At 39.1% G+C, this 24346-nt stretch overlaps 1 protein-coding gene across 3 annotated transcripts in view; it reads right to left on the bottom strand.

The window, feature by feature from the left end:
- Nucleotides 1-721: 721 nt before the first annotated feature.
- SEC23IP (SEC23 interacting protein) overlaps nt 722-24346 on the bottom strand; it is a 41731-nt gene continuing 18106 nt past the window's right edge. The window contains exons 10-19 of one of the 3 annotated variants that reach the window (XM_032423303.1): nt 24073-24191; nt 23383-23535; nt 21138-21233; nt 16512-16709; nt 12131-12286; nt 11452-11554; nt 9620-9805; nt 8782-8941; nt 8214-8315; nt 722-1850 (exon numbers count right to left, since the gene is read on the bottom strand). In XM_032423303.1, the coding sequence (XP_032279194.1) occupies nt 8234-8315; nt 8782-8941; nt 9620-9805; nt 11452-11554; nt 12131-12286; nt 16512-16709; nt 21138-21233; nt 23383-23535; nt 24073-24191 (1253 nt within the window). In that variant the 3' untranslated portion in view covers nt 722-1850; nt 8214-8233. Of the gene's footprint in view, nt 1851-5988; nt 6362-8213; nt 8316-8781; nt 8945-9619; nt 9806-11451; nt 11555-12130; nt 12287-16511; nt 16710-21137; nt 21234-23382; nt 23536-24072; nt 24192-24346 lie in introns of those variants that run through there. The other 2 variants (XM_032423301.1, XM_032423302.1) reach the window with 2 other exon arrangements.

Genomic DNA, 24346 nt, shown 5'->3' with positions numbered 1-24346 from the left:
GCTCCGTGCCCACTTGAGATTCTCTCCATCTCCCTCTGACACCCCCCGCCCGTGCACGTGCTCTCTCTAAATAAATAAATAAAATCTTTAAAAAAAAAAAAAAACTGAAGAGGAATATAAATTCATGTCCACAGGCAGAGTCACCAAAAAACTAATTTATGTTTCAAGTGTTAAAATAAAATTTCACGATTCCTGAAACTCAGCTGGTATACATCTCTTCTTTGGACATTGGCTCAAGTATTTCTTCTCCTCTGCCCACAATACTCAGAAGACATAGGCTGAATGATGCTGCTGAAACCAGCTGTAAGTTGAAAAATCAAACTAGACTGGATTTTATTAAGTATATATAGATAACGTTCATTTTTCTTTATTTCATCACTTTGGGTTAAGTGGAAATGAAGTGAAAAGCAGTAGTACTAGGTGTAGAGACATGAAGGCCAAAAGGGAGTCAGTGAAACTGTATTCCAGCCCAATCTGCCACTAGATCTGCAGCCAGAGAAAGGCAAGCACTGTTGCGTCCTCAGCGATCGAATGAGGTGGCTGGCATGAATTATGTTGCCTGAGATCACGTGCAGCTCTAAAATTGTTCTGTCCTAATTCAATTATTAGGAGCAAATGCTATGAATTAACTATATACAGCAGGGACTCACAGTGAAAAGTAAATGAACGCTGAACTCACAGGCATATTTTTAAGGAAGACGAGAAACGTTTGCTGCTTTTTAAAAATGCAATTACTATTTTATTCACACTAATTAGAATATATACACAAAAAATGTGTATCATATGTTGCTTTCAAAAAATTCTATGTTCCATGAGAACTATGTAATAAACAGTGTAAAATGTTTCTACCGCATAACAAAAGAAGAAAAATCAGCATTCCCATGTATTAGGAAAATATTTAAGATAATTTGAAGTTATAATAAAACAAAGTGAAATATTACAGAACAGTCTTTTCAGGAAGTAGATTTATAGTCTAGAAGCAATACATTTCATACTTTGAAACACTTTGGTATAAGTGAAATTAATACAAAGCAAAAAAAAAAAAGAAAAAAAGAAAAAGAACAACAACAAAAAAAAACCAAGAAACTCTACTTTGGTTCTCACATTAATTGAAAGTTTAGCCACGAGGCAACTGCACAGCTAACTCAGATGACAAAATGGAAAGCCTCCCGTTTGCCCCCCAACGACCCCACGAGCGGACATGGATGTGCCAGGAGGGCACCTCCCAGGACTTCTGTGCTGCAGGAGCATCTCACCTCCACAACTACAGGCTCAGCGAGCGCGTGAAAGGCTTCATAAGGCCTCAGATTCAACCTGGAATATAAGCAATCTCGGCTCCTTCCTTAGACACAAATGACCCCTCAGTAAAGCAGCTGGGAACTACAACTCACATTTAAAGTAGAACATAAATTTTTGGAAAATCATATAACTATGGTTTCTCAAGAAGTCCATACTTGAATAAAAGAACATACTACATTAATAAAAAAAATGCAAGTTTAATAGCCCATTGACAATAGGTCTTTAAGAAACAGAAATAACCGTCTGCATGCCACAAGTATTTCTTCATTGATATCACGCATTACTTTGACAGCTGTACAACTAACCTGATCTGAGGAATTTTTAACTGCATCATTTTTAAAATTACATTTTCTTATCTATACTGTCCAAACGTGGTACTGATTTTCTTCATTGTCTTTTTGTTCTGTAGGTTTTCTTTTAAATGACTTCCTACTTGTGAGAATTCTTTCTGAGCCAATGTTGATGAACCACTTTTCTGTCATCCATCACAGGAGCAAAGTGGGAATGTCCTCTGAGAGTTTTCTCAGCAATGTAATTTCTACTCCAACTTTCTGGAAAGACAAGAAAGTCTTTAAGAGAAAAAAAGAATCCTTGGTGAACTTTGCAAACTTATAGTAATAATACACGATGCACTGTTGTTCCTTCCTGAAGTAAAAGAATATTCTGTCAGGTGCTCAGCTTTACCACACCTGCACCATTAACTGCCTCCGAAGAACCAGGCCTGTGAGCACAAGGCCTCGGGGCTTCTGAAGGGACAGAAGTGCGGCTGGGAGTGTTCAGTGAGATTAACTAGTGTGGTAGATCTTCAGAACAAAACGAGTACAGAAAGTGAAAGAAAAAATTTCTGTCAAGTTCACGTGAGGCTTTTGAAAGAACAATTCTAAAAAGGACTAAGGGAGATAAACATAAAGAATTATTCAACAGAAGTGCTCTCCATTTACACGAACCATGCATAGAACTGTCGATATTCTAAATTAATTATTTTATAGTATTAAAACAGTATCAGGAACTTAAGTTCTTGCCCAAATTTTATAACCAAGTATAAGAAGAAAGAAAACAATGAACAGTGAACAATTATGTGTGAAATTAAAGGTTCTTAGTTTTCTTATTAGGTGATATTAAAATCCTAGAACTACACTGTTTGGGTTTTGTTTTGCTTCTGTTTTGTGGAGAGAGACTGTCAGGGGTACTTGAGTCATTTCAAAATTCATTTGGAACAAGAGCCAAGACTTATGGTATACTGACAACTTGCACTGAGACAGTAAAATCTATCAAGTTACAATCACTAAAACACCGTATTTCACTACGTGTAAGACACCATCAAATGTAAGATGCACCATTATTTTATGTACCCATGCGAAGAAAAGGAAAGATGCTCAGGATACAGAGTCTAAAAGGAGACAGAGACCACCTCAAAAAGTGGGGACACTGGATGGCTACAGCCTCAATGAGGGGTAGAAAAAAATAACCCTTCCTCTACAAGGGACAGCAAAGAAGTCTGCACACGTCTTCCCTGACAATGGGAAGAGGGGGAAAAATATTCCTTGGTATTTGAACTGGTCCCCCAGCCCTGCCAGCCCACAAATTTTGTGGTCTGAATTCACACTAGCAGCATAGTCCAAAATATGTCAAGCAGAGAAATTAGTTTAAGAAGACCCAGGTTGGTAATGACCCCTCCCTCCCGCACCCCCCAACCCACCCCCCCACCCCAGTAAATGGCAGAAAAAAAATGCAAATCATCTCGGGAAGAACTCAACTGCCATTCAGGCAACAGCTGATTAGAGGACGGAGTCCAAATTTAAATATAAAATGTGGAATTTATATGACTTGAAATCAGTGAAATATGGTAGGCAGATAAATAAGTCTATAGAAGAGATGTCCCAAAGCCCAGAAAACAAATACTGGGTACACTTATCGTGATGAGCACCAAGTTATGTTTGGAAGTGTTGAATCACTACATTGTACACCTGAAATGAACTTAACACTGTATGTTAACTACACTGGAATTAAAAATTTTTTAAAAATCAATTTTCCCATCAAAAAAAAAAAAGAAAGAAAACAAATACTAGGCATATAAAAAAATGTCAAACCAGAGCATTTCATAAAAACATCAATGACAAAAGGATACATTTCAATATATGGCACAGGCAAAAAAAAAAAAAAAAAAACTAAGAAAAAAGTTAAATCCCTCTCTATTCTTCTAAACTATATTCTTTTAAACTTTAAAGTTAAGTGAAAAACAAAACCATTTAAGAACAAAAAAATTTAACCGTAATTATTGAAATAATAAAAAAAAATTTTTTTTAAGATTTTATTTATTTAGTTTTACAGAGAGAGAGAGAGAGAGAGTGCGCACAAGCAGGGGGAGTGGCAGGCAGAGGCAGAGGGAGAAGCAGGCTCCCCACTGAGCAGGGAGCCCGATGCGGGGCTCGATCCCAGGACCCTGGGATCATGACCTGAGCCGAAGGCAGTTGCTTAACCAACTGAGCCACCCAGGCGCCCCAGGCCTACCTATTTTTAAAACATGCTCTCTACCCACCCAACCCCCAAAAGCCAAAGCATAAGCAAAAATAAAAGGCAAATGTCAAACTGGAAAACAACTCTGCAGTGACGAAGCGTTAATACCCTTAAAATATCATAACTATAAATCAGAAACAAAAATACCCTACACCACACCTCCACACCTTTTGCTCAAAGGCCAAGACTAGACAACTGACAAGAAAGACAAATGGCCACCAAAATATACCAAAAATGCTCCATGTCACTAGTGACGGAAATATAAACTAAAACAATGATAAAAATTCATGGCTATCAAATCAGCAAAATTTTAAAAAATGGTAATACCCAATGTTGGCAAGGATACAGGAAAACCAGCACTTATATAGACATGAAAATTGAGCAACCTTTCTGAAACACAATTTAACAACAGGTGTAGATCAAAATCCTTTGCAAATGTGCAATATTCTTAGATTCAGCAATGCGACATGTAGGAATTTATCCCAAACAGATATGTGCAAAAGGTACATGCAACTATATGTCAGATTTATAATAAAGTTGGAAAAACACTAAACACCCAACAATGGTAGAAAACTTAAGTACTTTAATAAATAATAGAACTATAAAATGGAATACAATGCAACTATTAAACATCATGTATCACCAAAGCATTGTTTGTATTAGTAAAAGATTAGAATAACCTAAATGCCCATCAACAAAGAACTGCCTAAAAAAACTATAGTGCAGCAGTCAATGGGATACTACACAATCATTACAAAGAATGAGACAGCTCTTATGTTCTGATAGATCTACTTCTCTCGGTCTGAAATGATCTTCTTTACCCAGATACCCACCTGGCTTACTTGCTTCAATGACACGTTACCAGTGAGAGTATCCCTCACCATCTTATATAGAACAGCAACTTGTCCCATCCCAAGTGCGCTCCCTCTCTCCCTTACCCTGCTGCTCTACTTGTACCATCTGGCACACTGCAATGGTTTATTTACGGTCCATCCTCCCCCAGGGGAAAGAGGATCCTATCTGTATCAGTGCCCATACTCCCCTCCTTCATCCGCCACCGGGAAAGACGCATCCCTGCTCCTTTCTTAAGGCTAAACGCTTCACTTGGCCTTGGCCCCTTCCCACACTACCTTTTCAAGTATTTCCCTCCACAACTAGCCCCTTTTACTCTTTCCTTATCAATTTCACCCCTAATACTGGATCATTCTCAGTAGCAAACAAACACACCTTAAAATCATAAAATGTCCCCATCTTATTTCTATTATCCTTCACAGCAAAACTCTTTCCTCTCTGACCCTTACCTCTCCTCCACCCACTTTACCTCTGCCATGACATGAAAACACCTTTGCTCTCAAGGTCACCAATGATATCCTATGTTTGCCTCAAGCCAATGGCCAAGTCTTGGTCCTCTTCTTCCTTAGCCTCTCTCTCAGCAGCACTTGGGACACTGCTGACTACTCTCTCTTGAAGCAATCTTCTCTCAGCTTCCCTGAGATCACAAGCCCCCAAATCTTCTTTCACTTAAATGGCTCCTCCTTGTCCACCAGACCTCTTCTCTTCTCCACTACACACTCCAAGGTGATCTCATCCTGTTTCTGGTTTCAAATGGCCACATATATGCTGATAACTGATTTTAAGGTCATTACCTTTAGCTCTGAGCTTCAGACCATCAGCTCCAGGACATCAACTACTGACTAAACAGAACAGAACTACAGATCCCCATCCCCACACCTCACAAAAAAACTATGCTCTGTCCACAAGCCTTCTCAGGAAAAGGTACCATAATCCACCCAGCTGCTCACATCAAAATCCTAGGAGTCATCCTCAACTGCTTTCCTTCCTCCTTCATGATGAGCTTATCTGGAAGTCCCGGACTTCCCTCCCTCCAAAACATACCTATGCTCAATCATCTCTCACCACCCCTACCACTAGAGCACCAGTCAATGTCACCACCAGCCTCTTAACTATTCTTCCTTCCTCCCACTTGCCCAGCAGTCTGCCCTCCACCCAGCACCCAGAGCATTCCTTCTGAAGTCTAAGCCAAGTCATATCACTCTTCCCGTTAAAACCCTCCATGTTTCCATTATACTTTTGAGTAGAATGCAAAGGCCTTGCCAGCTTCCTCATAATCAGACCCACCCAACCCTCACTCCTCTACTCCTGTGTTCCTCTTCATTTATTACCCCCAGCCATACTGGCCTGCTTTCTGTCCCTCAAACGTGACATGTCTCTTCCCATCTCATGACCCTTGCAGGTGCCCTTCCTTCTGCTTGGATCGTTCTCCCCAAATCCTCAGATGTGCACCTCCTTCTCATCTTTCTAATTTCAACTCCAGTGTCATCATCTCAGCAAGGTCTTCCCCAGAAGCAACCCATCACTCACAATTACCTTCCTATTTTATCTCCACAAGACCTATCAATATCTGAAATTTACTTACGGATTAGAGCACAGGTGCACTATTGATCTCCTCCCGGCAGAAGGTAAATTCTTTAAAGGTGAGAATACTATCTTATTTTCCACTTATCCACGGCATGAAAACTGGTGCCTGGCACATAGTAAGTACCAATAAATATTTGTGGACCAAATGAGAGACTATTTTGTAATTGAAAATCTGAACTGGGGCAGCTTTTGACATTACCTTTAGTTTATTTTAGTACTGTAATACCAGAAATGGTGAGAACAGATAAAACTGTATCAAGAGTCTGATTATAAAATGGCTTTTCAGACCTCTTACCTATCTGTTGACTAAAACTCCCTAATATACATTAGGAAATGATCTAAGTGTACATTAATGGAAAATCGGCTAAAAAAGATGGAATATAGCCACATTACATTACTATGTAGCCATGAAAGAGAATGAAAAAGATACAAGCCAATATGGAAAGCTGTGCAAGTTATAAGGCTGATCAAGAACATCAAGTTGCAAAATAATACGTTCAATGAGATCCCTTTGTTTTTATGCGCACGTACATTTAATTGGATGTACATGGGGCAATCCAAGGAAATCCTACTGAAAGTGGTTATCTCTCCAAAATAAGAAGGTGGAGGCTGAACTTAACATTTATTATTTGAAAATTAAAAAGTGGGGCGCTTGGGTGGCTCAGTCGTTAAGTGTCTGCCTTGGGCTCAGGTCATGATCCCAGGGTCCTGGGATCGAGCCCCGCATCAGGCTCCCTGCTCAGCAGGAGGCCTGCTTCTCCCTCTCCCACTCCCCCTGCTTGTGTTCCCTCTCTCTCCGTCTCTCTGTCAAATAAATAAAAATAAATTCTTAAAAAAAAAGAAAAGAAAAGAAAATTAAAAAATGCCAGGAACGGGGCACCTGGGTGGTTCAGTCAGTTAAGCGTCTGCCTTCGGCACAGGTCATGATCCCAGGGTCCTGAGATCAAGCCCCACGTCAGGCTCCCTGCTCGGCGGGGAGCCTGCTTCTCCTTCTGCCTGCCGCTCTCCCTGCTTGTGCTCGCTCTCTCTCTGACAAATAAAGAAAAAAAGATTTTATTTATTTATTTGACAGAGAGAGACACAGCGAGAGAAGGAACACAAGCAGAGGGAGTGGAAGAGGGAGAAGCAGGCTTCCCGCCGAGCAGGGAGCCCGATGCGGGGCTCAATCCCAGGACCCTGAGATCATGACCTGAGCCGAAGGCAGACGCTTAACGACTGAGCCACCCAGGTTCCCCAAGAAATAAACTCTTTAAAAAATAAAATAAAATAAATAAAATAAAATAAAGTAAAATAAAATAAAAAATAAAAGGATTAGATATAACTGCCAGTGTCCTTTCCCCCTTATTCGTGTCTTAAATGTATACACAGTGCCTGGAACCACAGGAGCCATCTTATAATTATGGATTAAGAGCCGACATGCAGATAAAAAGATGCCAACAATGTGTGAATGTCCAATGACATCATTCAACAGATGAACCCTTCCCGTTACACAAGAAAAATAAACCTCTATTCATTTAAGGTACTGTGAGTTGGATTCTGTTACCTACAACCAAAGGAATTCCTAACTGATATTCCTGGGAACATCTTTTAGAAAAAACCGAAAATAAAAGAACTCAAAATTTTATGCAGAATTAGGAAGAAAACTGTAACATGTCAGAAATATAGCTTGCAAACCAATTTCCCTCTTTAATGTCTCTATTCTGAATTTTTTTTAAAAAGAAAAAATAAACACTAGGAAGAAACAGAAAGAAGAGAAAATTCTAGTCAACATCAACTCCATAAAAAAGACTTCAGAGGGGCACCCAGCTGACTCAGTCGGTGGAGCGTGTGACTCTTGATCTCAGGATCATGAGTTCCAGCCCCACGTTGGACACAGAGATTACTTAAAAAAGAAAAAAAAAAAAAAGATTTCAGAATGAAACATTCAGATTCTATGCACACAATAAAGATAAACTTACACAGTGACACTGAAGTCCAATCAATGCTGGGGCTGTTCTGGACTAATGTTCATTGTTCGATAAATTTCTTTAAGTAACAACAGGGCAGTATCTTCAGATTCCCTATCACAAAGAAAAGAACATTTTTACTTAAGAGACCTCTATGCATAAAGGTGGAAAATGCAGACTTTGTTCTATTCAACCCTCACTAAGAAAGGCAAATGACAATACAGTTAAGTGTAGTTTTCAAGCTGTCCTTATAAACTGGATGGATACCGATCAGCTACAAAACAGCTATGTTGCAATCCTCCATTGGTGACAGGATGGCTTTTCAAAGTCCCTACCACTCCCATTCTGTGAAAGGTATCCCTACAAAATCAGTGTGCGAGCACCAAAGGCCTTTGGTCAAAGAGAGATGATACACTGCCATCTTGTGGATAATAAAGGGGGAAAATAGATTTTGAATATATGGCAGTTGTAATTAATATTCCATCATAAATGATAAATCAGTTAAAGAGTCTCCCTAAAACTGCTCTATGTGCTAGCACCTAAAGGCTACATGAATGTTATCAAAGAAGAAACCACTTACCAATAGCATAAATGACTCTGAAGAGCGAAAAGATATTCATTAAAACTCTCTATTGGCTTTTCTTGAAGAACGTAGTCAATTCGGCGGCCTCCGTTTAGCATTCCAACCTTTCCTAAGTAGTCCTCATCCTTGGAAAAATCTGGACTTTCAACAATCTTTTCTGCTAGAATTTAAACCATTTCAATATCAAAGTCAATCACTTAATCATTATCCTTTGACTTTAGCTGACTTTCTGGGCTCAAGAGAATATCGCTTGACACACGTAGCAACCTGGGGAACTACCAGGCTCACTTCCCATTCCTCCAAAGAGCCAGGGGAAGGAAGAGGGGCTGGTTACCCGAGAGAGAGGAGAAAGAGCCAACGAGCTGAGAGAAGTTTTGAAGAAAAGGGGTGAGAGAGCATTGTAGAAAGAAAGGAAACAGAATTAGAATCTGAAAGAGTCAAAAACATCATGGCACAATGACCTAACAACGCAGATAAAGTCTATAATACAACAACACAGGGAAACAACAACATCAGGAAGATAACTTCTTACAGTGGGTCTTTAAAATGCTTCAATACAAGCTTAGCTCTCAACACTGATATTCCACTTTGGCCTTGGAAATCTCAACAAAAACTTAAGATTGCAGAGTAAAAAGTCCAGCAACTAACAGGCAAAAACCCAGAAAAAGACTGACATGCATTTTGAAGTAGTTTATCCTAACAGATTTTCCTTTATAAAAGAACCTCTACATTTTAACAAAAAAGACCAGAAAGGAAAAGCATCATTAAATAATTCATAAGTATTATGTTTACAAATAACATTTGTACTAGAAAATGCATCAAATGTCAAATTTACCTTCAACTACTTGTTTTTCTTCTTCTTCTTTGATTTGATTGGCCACTTTTTCCAGTTCTTCTTGTAGCTGAGTTGAAGAGGTGTGAGCGCGGGCAAACTCGTTTAATGTCTGCCAAGCACTTTTCAGGGAGCTAATAAAACCCTGCTTCAAATCAGATCCCATACGAGAGAGACTGTCTTTCAACTCTAAAGAGATTAAGATGACACATCAAGTCAGTTAGTCACTGGATAAAATTCTGTACCACAAAAATTAAAACAAAAGTTAACACTCTTCTCAGACAGGATAAGTCCTCTCTTAAAAGCCAAACACACAGAGTTTCTCAGCCAAGAACTCTCAGCATATTAAAATGTTTTGTAGAGGGACGCCTGGGTGGCTTAGTCAGTTAAGTGTCTGCCTTGGGCTCAGGTCATGATCCCAGGGTCCTGGGATCGAGCTCCACATCAGGCTCCCTGCTCAGCTGGGAACCTGCTTCTCCCTCTGTCTGCCTCTCCCCCTGCTTGTGCTCACTTTCCCTCTCTGACAAATAAATAAAATCTTTAAAAAAAAATGTTTTGTAGAGTCTTATTCTGTCATTTTTTTTAACAACTAAAGCCAAACCACCCAAAATGTATAAATTTCCTCTCCACAAAAGGGGAAAAAAAAAAAAAAAGGGTGGGAAGGAGGAGTTCAAATACCATAAAAATGTAGGCATATTCATGTACTTTTTTCCTGTAAGTTAAAAAATATGTGCCCACAGGATTAAAAAGATGACAACTCTTCTAATCTGTAATGGTAAAATGGTTTTGACAATTTGAGATTCTAATACAACCACGATATAAACTTCTGATTTAAAAATGAAGAAACCCCTGCCTTTTCTACTTTTGTCTAATAAATCCTATTCGAATTCAAGGTACTTGAGCATCAAATTTCCCATTTTAACTCCAAAAGAGTTAAATATTTTTTAAAAGCACGATGTAAGAAAAAAAAGAAAGGAAGGAAGAAAGAAAGAAAATCCAATTTTCAATAAAAGGGTATGATCAGGGGCGCCTGGGTGGCTCAGTTGGTTAAGCGACTGCCTTCGGCTCAGGTCATGATCTTGGAGTCCCGGGACCGAGTCCCGCATCGGGCTCCCTGCTCAGTGGGGAGTCTGCTTCTCCCTCTGACCCTCCCCCCTCTCATGTACACACTCTCTCTCTTTCTCGCTCTCTCAAATAAATAAATAAATCTTTTAAAAAAAAAAAAAAGGAGGGGTATGATCACTTTCCTCCTTCTTCTCCACTACACTCCCATCCTTTCTACCCACACCTTTAAACCTATGGAAGATACATACCATTAACAGGCAAAAGAAAAACATAAATCCCACTTGGAATTATTACTGATCCATTATGTTTAATGAACATTTTTAATTGGGAAAGTTTATCTAGTTAACAAGGAAGTAACAGCTCATTTGACTTAGCATCAAGTTTATTTCTTGTTGGTCCTTAGTTCATATGTTACTCTGCTTCCCAACTCCAAACATTATGACGAAATTCTATCAAAATCCAAGCATCTCATCACTTTAGTACTGACTTCCCCCATTCCTAAGTATCTCAACCATTAGAACGCCTTATCAAGGAGAAAGTCATCAAGGAGAAGCAACTCATTCAAAACTTTCTTTATAGCTCTTCTGAACATTTAATAAACAGGTTCTAAACACATCAGGCACTTAAATAACATTAATTTTGTCAGAAAGGATCTAGTGTTAAAATTTTCATAATTCAATTACAAATGACAGGAAGGACATAATTCATTAGGACTAACAGATTACAAAATGAGAGGAAGGAAACAAGTTATTATAGTATTTGCTTCTTACCTAAATGAAGTCTTTTTCTGCCTTTGTGATGTGGAATGAGAACCGCTTTCAGGTCCAAATCTGGAACAATCATAGGCTCTAATCTATACGCCACTGGATCAAGCTGTAAAAAAAAGAATTGTAAATTTAGCAAAAGCTCTTTTATCTTGAGTTATGTATCTTGATTGGGCAACAAAACAGATAACTACCAAACCAGAGATTTTTATTTTTTTCACAAGTTATTCAGCTACTGGTAATTATAAGACGACTTCTAAATTTGTGAGTAAAATTACTTTGCAAGCAAAGCAATAGAATTATTTCTTTGAACAAAGGCTTTCTGGTAGAAAAGTTTATCGGACAGTATCAGACTACTCTCTGTTAGGACAAAGAGTTGAGTTGTACATCAAAATCAGAGTTAGTTCCTAAGAAATAAGAATCTGAGAATCTGGGGCTCCTGGGTGACTCAGACGGTTAAGCGTCTGCCTTGGGCTCAGGTCATGATCCCAGCGTCCTGGCATCGAGGCCCACATCGGCTTCTCCCTCTCCCTCTGCCTGCTGTTTCCCCTGCTTGTATACTCTGTCAAAAATAAATGAAATCTTTAAAAAAAAAAAAAAAAAAGAATCTGAGAATCTTAGGATTTACATAGGTTTCTATGTAGGTATTTAATCTTCAAAATAAAAAGTAGTTCAAGTCACTCACTGGATGATAAATATTGAAGAATCCTTTACACGTAGGAAGCCTGTAGTTCTCATCTATCCTATCCACTCCTCGAATAGTGAGAAACATACCAATTGGAGATCCCAAGGCAAAGAAAATCTCTGGTTCAAAGTCTAATGAGTTGTAAACAACAGAAACCTAGAAAGAATCAAAAAACAATATAAGATCATCATTCCAATGTCATATAACAAAAATTCAAAGTTCAAGCTGGAACTGCACTTAATTAAAAGCATCTCAACACAGAGGAAGCCACTCCAGGTGTGTCCTATAATGCTTATAATCACTGTCAGCTATTTCAATGGGAGAAAAAATTTCTCTTTAAAATCTTCATAGACTATTACATCCCCTGTCTATACTTTTACTTGTTGTCCAGCATAATATACATAGTATACAGTAAGCATTATATTTATTATAATCATAAATACCATTAAAACTGCAGACTCTAGATTCAAACTGCCTGGGTTTGAATCCTGGCTCCACGCCTTACTGTGTGACCTTGGGCAAGTTTCTTAACCTCTCTTGCCTCAGCCTGATTCCTCATCTATAAAATGGGGATCATAACAATGCCAAACTCATAATGGGGTTGAAAAATAAATAACCTAATCCACATATAGTGCTTAGCACAGAGCCTGGCGTATTTTAAGCATTCAACAACTGTTACTTCTCTTATAACTACCATCTTTGTTTGTTCAAGCAAGTTTCTTTCCAGTAGAAAAATGCTTTGTCCCAAGAAAGCCTCTGTTTTGGCAGCTTGCATGTAGCCCCTCAGCTCACTGACAATTGCCTAGAGTAAGAGAAAGCACCTACATTCGTGGCACTCTAAAGTTTACAAAACTCTTGTTTCTTGCTCAGTGGCAGGATAGAGGTCTTTGTCACTTGAGTATCCTGAGAATGAAGAACAATGAACGGCATAATCCAAGAGCATGACAGAAGTCCCCTGAAAGGGGAGGTACAGCAAGATTATCGTGTCCACTTCTCATATGATGACACTGAGGCTCAGATAGATGACGTCACTCACCAAAGAGCACTCAGCCAGTGAATGGCAGAATGAGGACTCCCAAATTCCAAATCCAATGCCTTCTACTACACTAGGCTGCCCCTTCTAACAAAGTCTAGACTGTACATCCCTTGGCTTGCCCTCAGATTTGCAAATTCAATGGTTTCTGCTACTGATGAGGGCCACACAGGACACGCTCTCAAGATTATGCATTTCCCCCAGCTCCAGATTAAAAAAAGAAGAAGAAGAAGAAGAAAACACAAAGAGAAAAATTACCAACTGGAAAAGGTATTTACAACATAGATGACAAAGAGCTAATATCCTTAACATACAGAAATTCTTAAATATCCGAAAAGAAAAAAAGAAACTCAGTAGAAAAGTAGGTAAAATCAACACTTCACAAAAGAAAAATGCCTAGAAGATATATGAGAAAGCATCTAACTTCTCTAATGCTCAGGAAGACAGTGAGACACCATTTTCCCTACAAGGTTATCAGAGAGATAAATGAAGTATTAAAAAGAAAGTAAAAATCTTCTGTTTCCATGAAAAAGTCATTTCTTCAGAAGAAAGTGATGAAAGTGAGAACACTACCTATCTGTAAAGGAGAATGATAGCACCAGTGTTAGTGAGGAAAGAGAGGGGTCAGTCTTATAAACTGCCTACGAGAGTACAAACCGGCACAACTTTTTCGGGGGCAAGTAGAAGTAACTACCAGAATTTTCGTGTATACATTCTTGGGCCCACCTATCCCACTTCTACTTATTTAACTGAAGGAAATGACAAAGAATGTGCACAGAAAATTGGTTTAAAAGTGTTCAGGACTGGATTGCTTAAAAGAGTGAAAAACTAGAAACTGCCTACATGTCCAACGTTATGGGTGAAACTGTGTCCCCACAAAAAAGACACACGTACCAGGACCTCAGACCTTATTCAGAACTAGGGTCTTGACAGCAGTAATCAAGCTAAAATAAGGTATTTAGGTGGGCCCTGATCCAACATGATTGGTGTTCTACAAACAGGGGAAATCTGGCCACAGAGACAGACACACAGAGGGACGATGATGCAGACACAGGGAGGAGCACGTGAAAACGGAGGTCTGGAGAGCTGCATCTACAAGCCAAGGAGTGCCTGGCAAACCGCCGGAAGTGGGAAGGGACCAAGAAGGGTTCTCCACTGTAGGTTTCAAAGGGAGCGTGGCCCTGCTGACACCTCGCTCTTGGACGTCTAGCTTCTAGAACTGAGACAATAAATTTCTGTTGTTTAAAGCCACCCAGTGTGGGATACTTTGTCACAGCAGCCTGAGCAAACTAATACATCCAGTAACAAGTAAATGACAAATCATTATCTGTCCAAACAGTAAAACAAAGCAGTCATTACAAATGACAGAAATATTTACTGACATGGGAATATATGCATAACACGGTGTTTGAAAACAGCAGTATAATGTTTTGGTAAAACATTTTATGTAGGATTTCCCCATTTTTGTTAAAACATATAAATACATGCTTAAATAAAAGTCTAGAAGATCTTGTTCAAACAGTTCACAGGGGTTAGTTCTGGCGAAGGAGAGTATGATCTTTTCTTTTCTCTTGCTTAGGCAGCTTCTTGGCTTTCTGGCAATGAATGATGCACACAGGCTATTATTTACACTGCCCCACAACCCTCTGGGTAACAGACCCTACTTGCCCACACTGGCCTACCCACCGTGGAGGTGGCATGTGACTTGGGCTGGCTCAAACAACCCTGTGCCCCATTCCCCAGGCAGTACAAATTGGCCAAAATGGACCTGTAACTCAAACCAGGTCAAGCATATTTTCCTAACTAGACCTACCAGGGGAGATTTCTGTTCCTTTGTGGTCATAAAGCTATAAGGAGATGAGCATACAGACAATGACAACCATGATTCCAGGTTCATGGAGAAAGCCAGCTCCCGGACAGGGACACACAGTGACAGTGTCCTGGTGACACGGAGCCCCTGGCTCCACAAATCCCATAAATCTCCTTCTATACTCTGATCCTTCACAGTTAAGCGAGGAAATATCTGCCCTTTATTTGCTAAAGTATGTTCAAGTTGGGACACCTGGGTTAAGCATCTGCCTTCAGCTCAGGTCATGATCCCAGGGTCCTGGGATCGAGCCTCACTTCAGGCTCCCTGCTCCATGGGGAGCCTGCTTCTCCCTCTCCCTCTGCCTGCTGTTCCCCCAGCTTGTGTGCACGCACATGTGCTCTCTGTCACATAAATAAATAAATCTAAAAAAAAAAAATGTTCAGGTTTGCTCGTATTTAAAAAGAAAGACATTTTAAAAATGCAATCTTTATCAATGAATTGGGTTTAAAAGCTTGAACAGACTATTACAAACATCCTGTTCCATTTTCTGCCTTCTTTAAATCAGTCATGAATTCACTTAGGATAATGGAACCTTACAGACACAACTATAAATATACTGAAAGTAACAATGTCTAAAAAGATTTTAATACTTCTAAGCCATTGAGATATAAGTATATTAAAGTATATTATTAAATGTAGCACTGTCGACTCCTTGGTCGATTTTTATAGAAATCTTTCTGAAAAAGAAAACAAATTTTTTCTTCAAGGGGAAGAATTGTGAATACTAAAAAATGCAGCAAGTTTCTCTCACAGAAATTTAAGTATATAATAGTCCCCCCTTATCCAAGGGGATACATTCCAAGATCCCCCGTGGATGCCTGAAACCTCAGATAAGACTGTATTCTATGTACTTTATCTCTGCTGATACGTACCTACCTATGATAAAGTTTAATTTATAAATTAGGCAGGGTAAGAGATTAACAACAACAATAAAAAAAATAAAACAATTACAATAATATACTATAATAAAAGTTATGTGAATGTAATGTGTCTCTCTTGAAATGTCTTCTTGTACTGTACTCAGCCTTCTTCTCGTGATGATGTGAGATAGAAGGCCTACGTGATGAGATGAAGCAGGATGAATGACATAGGCTTTGGGATGTAACGTTAGGCTACTACTGACCTTCTGACCATATGTCAGAAGGAGGATCATCTGCTTCCTGACCACAGACGACCATGGGTAACAGAAACCACAGAAAGCTAAACAGCAGGTAACTCGGGACAACTGTGTTCACATGATTTTCCAACTATTGCCACTCTGTTGCTAGCTATGAGAGACTAATGTTATAAAATAATGAGTGGTGGAAAAAATAAATTTCAAAATAAATATTTTTTTATTGAGAGAAGTATACAATCTTACTGAGAGAAAATGTTTTCTCCACCCCCCCATAAATGTTGACTATTTAGAGCCAACTCCAATAATAAAGATATGTGATTCCAACATAAAATATGCAACCCTAATCAACATGTAAACTTACCTGTCCAGTGCCAACTTCAAAAGACTCATAATCAACATGCACAGAAGACACATAAGCACCAACTGGAAGTTTCCTCTTGGACTCATGAGATTCTGAGGGGAGGGAAGCCATTTCTTTAGCTTTCTGAGCACTTTCCTCTTGTCCCTTTGTCGAAGCGGCCATCACTGCCTTCTTTTCTAATGCTGCTTTTTTCTGTTCCTGTGAAACACCAAAATTTCGTAACACAACCCTGAGGAAAAGTTAATCAGCTATCTCTATGGAACATGCTATCTCAATGCTAAGGAATGATCAGTAATTTCTTAGGCAGTGTGGTGATCAGAGAAATAGCCTTCTAAATATTTAGGGAAGAAATGCCATGATTTCTACTATTTACTTGAAAATTCTTAAGAAAAAAAAATGATTAAGAGACTAAGGAAAAACAGCAAAACAGCTACAGTTAAATCTAAATACTGGCTATCATTACACTATTCACTCTACTTTTCTATATAACTTAAAATTTTAATACAAAATGCCAACTATCTTCCTTTATGAACTCAACTTTAGACAGATTAAAGTACCATATAATTGTGAAATACATACTTCCTAGAAAGATGTGAATTTGGGGAGAAATTTCATCATTCAACATGTTTACACCCGTTATGCCTGCTGGAGCCACTGACAAGTCTTCCTCAGAACCACTTTGGGAAGAACAGACGAGCACACTGTGGTCAGAGTCCCACAACGGGATAACGACTCAGAAACAGAAAGGAATGGACTGTAAATGACACAGTAATTGGATGAACCCCAAAAACATTATTTTGAGTAAAAGAAGCCAGATACAAAAGAGTACAGGACGCTGAGCCCATTTATATGAACTTGCAGAACAGGCAAAACTCCACGGTGACGGAAACCAGAGTAGGAGTCGTACGGTGGGAGGAGCGGACTAGAAAGAAGCAGGAGAGAACCATCTGGTGACAGAAATGGTCTAACTCTTGTTTTAGGTGGTGATTACGCAGGTGCAAAAACTTTCAAAACTTACTACGCTGAACACTTAAGATCCATGTATTTCCATAAATAAGGAAATAAACCAAAGCTCTAGGAGCCTCAGTGGAACAGGTGTATCCCTGCAATAACGAGATCAAACCCACCCCCACAGACCACAGCCTGACACGGCAGCCACTACGTGAGGGGAATGTGACCAGCTGCCACGGGTGGACTTCCCCGTTCGCCACAAGCCCTCACTTCAGGGTCCTCACTCCCCACACTGCGGGGGACTGCGTCATCTCGGTTTGAACAGTCACCCGTGGCCCCTGAACAGAACAGTTGGCCAAACCGGGCTGTCTACTAACGACTTCCAAACACTAGGCAATCAGGGAAACAAGTCTAATTGTTTAATTCAGTAGACAATAATACAGAAGAAACAAAATTGTCTGCCAGCCTTCTTTTCCACTTCCTTTTATACCCCCATCACCTCTCACTGAGTCACTGAGTAATCACAATGAGTGCTCTGAGACTGCTAACAGCCTCTCAGTGCCCCATTGCCCTGCGGCAGTGGTTCTCAAACAATGTCCCCTCGGAAACTGAAGCAAGAGGTTTACTGCGCTAAAACGAAACTATGGTCCAATTCACACACAAAAAAATTTTTAATTAATTCAATTAAAAAATGCACAGAGGATTTGAATAGACATTTTCTCAAAGACATACATACACATGGCAAACAGGTACATGAAAATATGTTCTACATCATTAATCATCAGGGAAATGCAAATCCAACCCACAATAAGGTATCTATTACCCAACACCTGTTAGAATGGCTATCACCAATAAAGGCAATAGATAACTAGTGTTGGAAATAATGTGGAGAAAAGGGAATGCTTGTGCACTGTTTATGGGAATGTAAATTGGTGTAGCCACTACAGAAAACAGTATGGAGGTTCCCCCCAAAATTAAAAGTTAAATATACCATATGATCCAACAATTCCACACTTCTAGGGGTAAAACCAAATCAAACAAAATCATTGTCTTGAAAAGACATCTGTACCCCTAATTTCATTAGCATTATTTACACAATAGCCAATATATGGAAATAACCTAAATGTCCATTGATGGATAAATGAATGAAGTTTTGGTGTGTGTGGATGAATATGTTTGTGTGTGTATGTGTGTATACGTACATACACACACAGAGGAATATTATTTATCAATAAAAAAAGAACTCTTGCCATTTGCAACATGGATGGACCCTGCGGACATCATGCTTTGGGAAATAAGTCAGAATGCTCTATGATCTCACTTAAATGTGGAATCTAAAAATCAACAAACATAAAATGGAGAACAGATTGGTGGTTGTCAGAGGTGGGGTTGGAGGGTATAGGAAATGGGTAAAGGGGGTCAAAAGGTACAATCTTCCAGTTACAGGATTTTAAAAAACTTTTTGTTTTTTTTTAAGTAGGCTCCATGCCCAGAGTGGAGCCCAACGTGGGGCTTGAACTCACAACCCTGATATCAAGACCTGAGCTGAGATCAAGAGTAAGATGCTTGACCACACCCAGGCACCCCTAAAAAAAAACCTTTTTAATCAAGTTAATAAAATTGTCTCAATTTTAAGCTTAGCACCTTTTTTTTTTCCTTTTTGCCTCTAGCACTCCATATCAGCCAGTAGGCCCTAACCAATAGCAAAAGAAAGCAAATGTTAATGGGAAAACCAGGAAGGAACCAATATGTTCAAAAATTCATTTATTATAGACACATTTGCTCATGGCTGAAATTTTATAATGTAGTTTATTGCACGTATTTTTAAATTTTAAAATTTCTAAAGTTAAAATTGAGACTAAACAGATGATTTGGTACTAAATCGTAATTTGTGATAGAATAATAAGCAGGTGAGCATTTCACAAGGTTTGTTTAAAAGCACCATGACTCTGATGGCCATAAAAACATTCTTGAGAACCACTCCCTTACAAGAGAAAATACAAGCTCCTACACCTGCCATTCCAGCCTCCGGGACCCCTTGTCCTACCCTATTCCCAGCTCACCTGCTGTTTCAGCCATAGGTAAACCCAGCCCACTCCTGGAAGGCCATTTCCCCTGATCCTACTTCTTTTTTTTTTTTTTTTTTTTTTAAGATTTTATTTATTTGACAGAGAGAGAGAGAGAGAGAGATCACAAGTAGACAGGCAGGCAGAGGGAGAAGCAGGCTCCCTGCTGAGCACAGAGCCCGATATGGGGCTCGATCCCAGAACCCTGGGATCATGACCTGAGCCAAAGGCAGATGCTTAACCATCTGAGCCACCCAGGCGTCCCCCTGATCCTACTTCTTCAAGCTCAAACATCAACACTTGGGGGAGTCTTCTCTGATCTTCTCCAGCCCCTTCTCCCCAGGCCAGAACTGCCACCCCTCCCCTGGCTCTGACAGCATGGACAGCACTCTGTTACAGGACCGATGGAGTCACCTGTAGTCCAATCTCTGCCCCTAACTAGACTACATACCCTCAGTTCATCTCCAAATCCCAAATACTGACATGGTGCCTGAGCCAAAAGATACTAATAAAATCTTAAATAATTCAACTGCTTAAGCTAATCAAAACAAATCAGTCCCAACTTTATAGTCCTTTACATATAAAGTGACATATGCTAAGTTGTAAATACATAACACAAATAAAAGAACCACAGAAGTTCAAAAGATGGATCAACAAAGACCATGTTAACAACAAAAAATAAAGTAGTCACCCTAAGTACTCATATTTCTAAGTACTTAGAAAATCTCTGTAAAATTAATTCGATTAAAAAAATAAAAATTAGGGGCACCTGGGTGGCTCAGTCGGGTAAGCATCTGCCTTCGGCTCAGGTCATGATCTCAGGGTCCTGGGATCAAGCTGCAGAGCCTGCATTGGACCCCTGCTCAGCGGGGAGTCTGCTTCTTCCTCTCCCTCAGCTCCTCCCCTCCCCCTGCTCATACTCGCTCTCTCTCTCTCTCAAATAAATAAAATCTTTAAATAAATAAATAAATGAAAATTAAATGAAACAAGTGAGTTTTTCCCAACTGCTCTATTTCTTTCTACATGCTTTTTAGTTGTTGCTTTGTTTTGTATTATTAAGAATTTTTGCTTTTTGGTTATTATTTAATGAGATTTTAGTGGCTCTATTCTTATCTCTTTAGATGGTGAGGACTAAGAAGGGAGCAAATGAGCTAACATTTACCGGGGGCTAAGCTTACATGCATTAATCCAACCCTATTAGGAAGGTAGCATAATTCACATTTTGGAAATTAGGGAAATCAAGGATCCAAAAAGTTGAGCAAATTGCTCATGAATAGGGAGTTAATAAGCAGTTGAACTGGGATGACCAATTCATCTACCTATCCAGGGCTTACCCAGTTTTTACACCAGGAAATCCCCAAATACCAATTTTAAAACTGGAAGTCCTTCATCCTGGGAATTCTCTTCAGTCCCAGGAAAACCAGGATGGTCAGCTACCCTACCTGGGATTGGAATCCAGTTCTGGCTGACTCCAGAGTCTGCACTTCCGTCAGCTCCACCACTGCGCCCTTGCCTGACCATACTGGTATTAACAAAAACTTCCAAAATATAAACAAGCTAGTAAAAGATGAGTTTTGGTTTCTGTTTTTAGGGCACAAATGAACTTTACCAGTTTAACTGCTTTCTGTTTTACAAAGTTAGCGATCTTCTTTCTGGGTCCAAGGGGTATGCCCATTTCCTTCAGGTCATCAACTGTACACATAAGCTTTAAAAGAAAACAAACAAACAAGCACATTAGTTAATCGGTCTAATGATCGATAAGTGAAACTGAAACCAGGAAATGATAAAAAGAAACCATACCATCAAAAGCAATCTAAGATCTAGTCAATTTTTTAAAAGTTAATTTGCTTTTAAATCCTGGATTAATTTAGGCTGTAAAATCTGAGCCCTCCACATCTAAACCATTCTAGTCATGTTTGGCAGAAAATATATGCATGTTGTACAAAATACAAAAGCTACACAATCAAGCAATGAAGTCTCTCCCCTCCACTCCCGTTCCAACCACCCAATTCTCTCAGCAGCCACTGCAGTGTGTTCTCATTCCAGAGACACCTTCGGGATACACAGCACCGACATGGTTTCCCTGTGTGTGCAGCCTGCTCTGCAAATGGGACTGAACTGTGCTCTTCTCACGTAACGTATCTTAGAAATCATTGCCTACCATTATCTCTGACACTGCCTCATTTATTCAACAGCCGCATTCCATTACATGCATGCACCATAAACTATTTCACTGGTACCCTACCAGTGGACACAGAAGGTGTTTCTAAGGTTTTGCTATCATAAACAGTGCTGTAGAGAGTATCCTTTTAGATACTCTTGTGTGAGTATTTCTATATTTGGAATTACTCCTGGCAAATTGCTGTGGCAAAAGATTCTTGGTATTTTTTGTATTTTAAAAGGTATTACCATCTTAACTATAGGGAACAAACTGAGGGTTGCTGGAGGAGAGGCAGATGGGAGGTATGGGGTAACTGGATGATGGGCATTAAGGAGAGAACTTAATGTTATGAACACTGGGTGTTATATGCAACTGATGAATCACTGAATTCTACCTCTGACACTAATAATGTAGTATATGTTAAACTGAATTTAAATAAAAAATTTTAAAAATAAAATTTCCAACCCTACTATCATTTTAAATAGACTAAAATCTTCATCAAAAAGAAAGTTAATCCTCATTAAAAAGAAAAAAATAAATAAAAATTTTAAAAATAATAATAAAAGGGATTACCAAATTGCTTTCCATAGAGGCTGTACCAATTTACAGTCTTACTAACAATACGTAAACCATGCCCACTTACCCTCATCCTGGCCCCATAGTATATTAACAAGCGCCTTACTTTTGCCAAACCGAAAAGTTATAAAAAACTCATTGCACTTTCAATCTGCCTTTTTCTCAAGAGTTTTCATGTGACAAGAAGCCATTTGTTATTTCCTTTTCTGTATATCATCTGTTCATAGTCTTCACCTATTCTACTGTGTTGATGGTCTTTGTGTAACTAATTCATAGGAGCTTTGAATAATAAGGAAATAAGCCCCTTTGTCTCTAATGTGTGTTCCAAATATTCTTCTTAATCTATCACTGGCCTTTAGATGTTGTTTAAGGCATCTCCTGCTATGTAATTTTTCTTTTATGGCTTCTGGGTTTTGTGCCATACTTAGAAGCCCTTCCAGATGATACTAAAAAACAAACAGGGCGCCTGGGTGGCTCAGTCGGTGAAACGTCTGCCTTCGGCTCAGGTCATGATCCCGGGGTCCTGGGATCGAGTCCCACATCGGGCTCCTTGCTCAGCAGGGAGCCTGCTTCTCCCTCTGCCCGCCACTCCCCCTGCTTGTGCTCTATCTCTCTGACAAATAAATAAAATCTTTAAAAAAACAAACAAAACTCCTGTGTTTTTCAATTTTTAAACATTTAAGTCTCTGCCTTATCTGAAATGTATTATGATAGAAGAGTATTCAAATGATTCTTAATTTTTGATCTTATACACAGGAAAAACAATTTTAAACGAAAATGAATCAAACTGGGGCACCCAGGTGGCTCAGTCAGTTAAGCATCTGCCTTCGGCTCAGGTCATGATCCCGGGGTCCTGGGAGCCCCGCATTGGGCTCCTTGCTCTGCAGGGAGCCTGCTTCGCCCTCTCCCTCTGCCTACTGTTCCCCGTGCTTGTGCGCGCGCTCTGTCACATAAATAAATAAAATCTTTAAAAAAAAAAAAAAAGAAAATGAATCAGGGCAACCCTCTCAGATCCCCTTCCTCTTCGGGAGCTTTGTACTATCACTTTACCATCACTCAATAAACTTTGATTTGCTGCCCACCAAAAAAAAAAAAAGAATCAAACTATCCTTAGTACCAGAGATTCCATATCAATCTTTTCCTTTTCAAAAGTGCTAACATATTCAGAGAGGCTAAGTGCTTCCAGAGTTTCCTGCAAACTTAGGACTTCTTCATTTTCAATGTCAAGGTCACAAGACTCATCCAAAGTCAACTTTGGCTCGTCAGGCATCTTAAGGAAAAAGAAAAGAAAGTCAGGGGAACACTGCAAACCTCAGAAAAACTACCATAAAATGTCTCCTGATCTACAGCAAATCTTAAACAATTTTGTTCCACACAGAAAGTATAACTTTAGGTAGCTTATCATCCAAAATCTGAATATTCTAAAAAAGTATATCAGTTGAAAAATAAATCACTCTTGCTCCCATTTCCTACAATAATTTACTTAGCATTTTTTTAAATAATAAACTTTCTCTCACATTTAAATTTATAATCCATAAGGAAGACAAGTGAGAAACTCAAAGAAGTTAAATGATTCTATCACACATATAAACCTCAGGGTACTTTGATTTATAAAAACATTTCAGGGGCACCTGGCAGGCTCAGTCAGAAGGGCATAGGACTCTTGATCTCAGGGTTACAAGTTCGAGCCCCACATTGGGTGTAGAGATTACTTACATAAACTTAAAAAAAAACATTCAGGAAACAGTTCAGACTTTAGAAAACCGTTTGACTTCATCTCTAATCTAAATATGTAACCAGGCCATACCTGCTTTTCCTGAAAACGTGGCTGCTTCACAACTCCATTAGCAACAGCAAAAGCCCCAGGAGACTTTGACAAATTCAAATCCTTTTGATTAGACAGGATGTCAAACAATATTAAAGAACCTAAAAAAAAATTATATTTTGTTTTATAATGACTAATACTTTTATAACACCAAGTAAATTCTCCTACTTTTTTCCCCAAAGTCCCTAGGCAGAAGTCATACAAAAGTTAAATGTCAATCAAGATCTGATCATCAATATTCTTGTTTTACCAAAAC

This window comes from Phoca vitulina, unplaced genomic scaffold (assembly GCF_004348235.1).
Source record: "Phoca vitulina isolate PV1807 unplaced genomic scaffold, GSC_HSeal_1.0 scaffold28, whole genome shotgun sequence".
NCBI lineage: Eukaryota > Metazoa > Chordata > Mammalia > Carnivora > Phocidae > Phoca > Phoca vitulina.
This window is presented reverse-complemented; position numbering and strand designations above follow the sequence as displayed.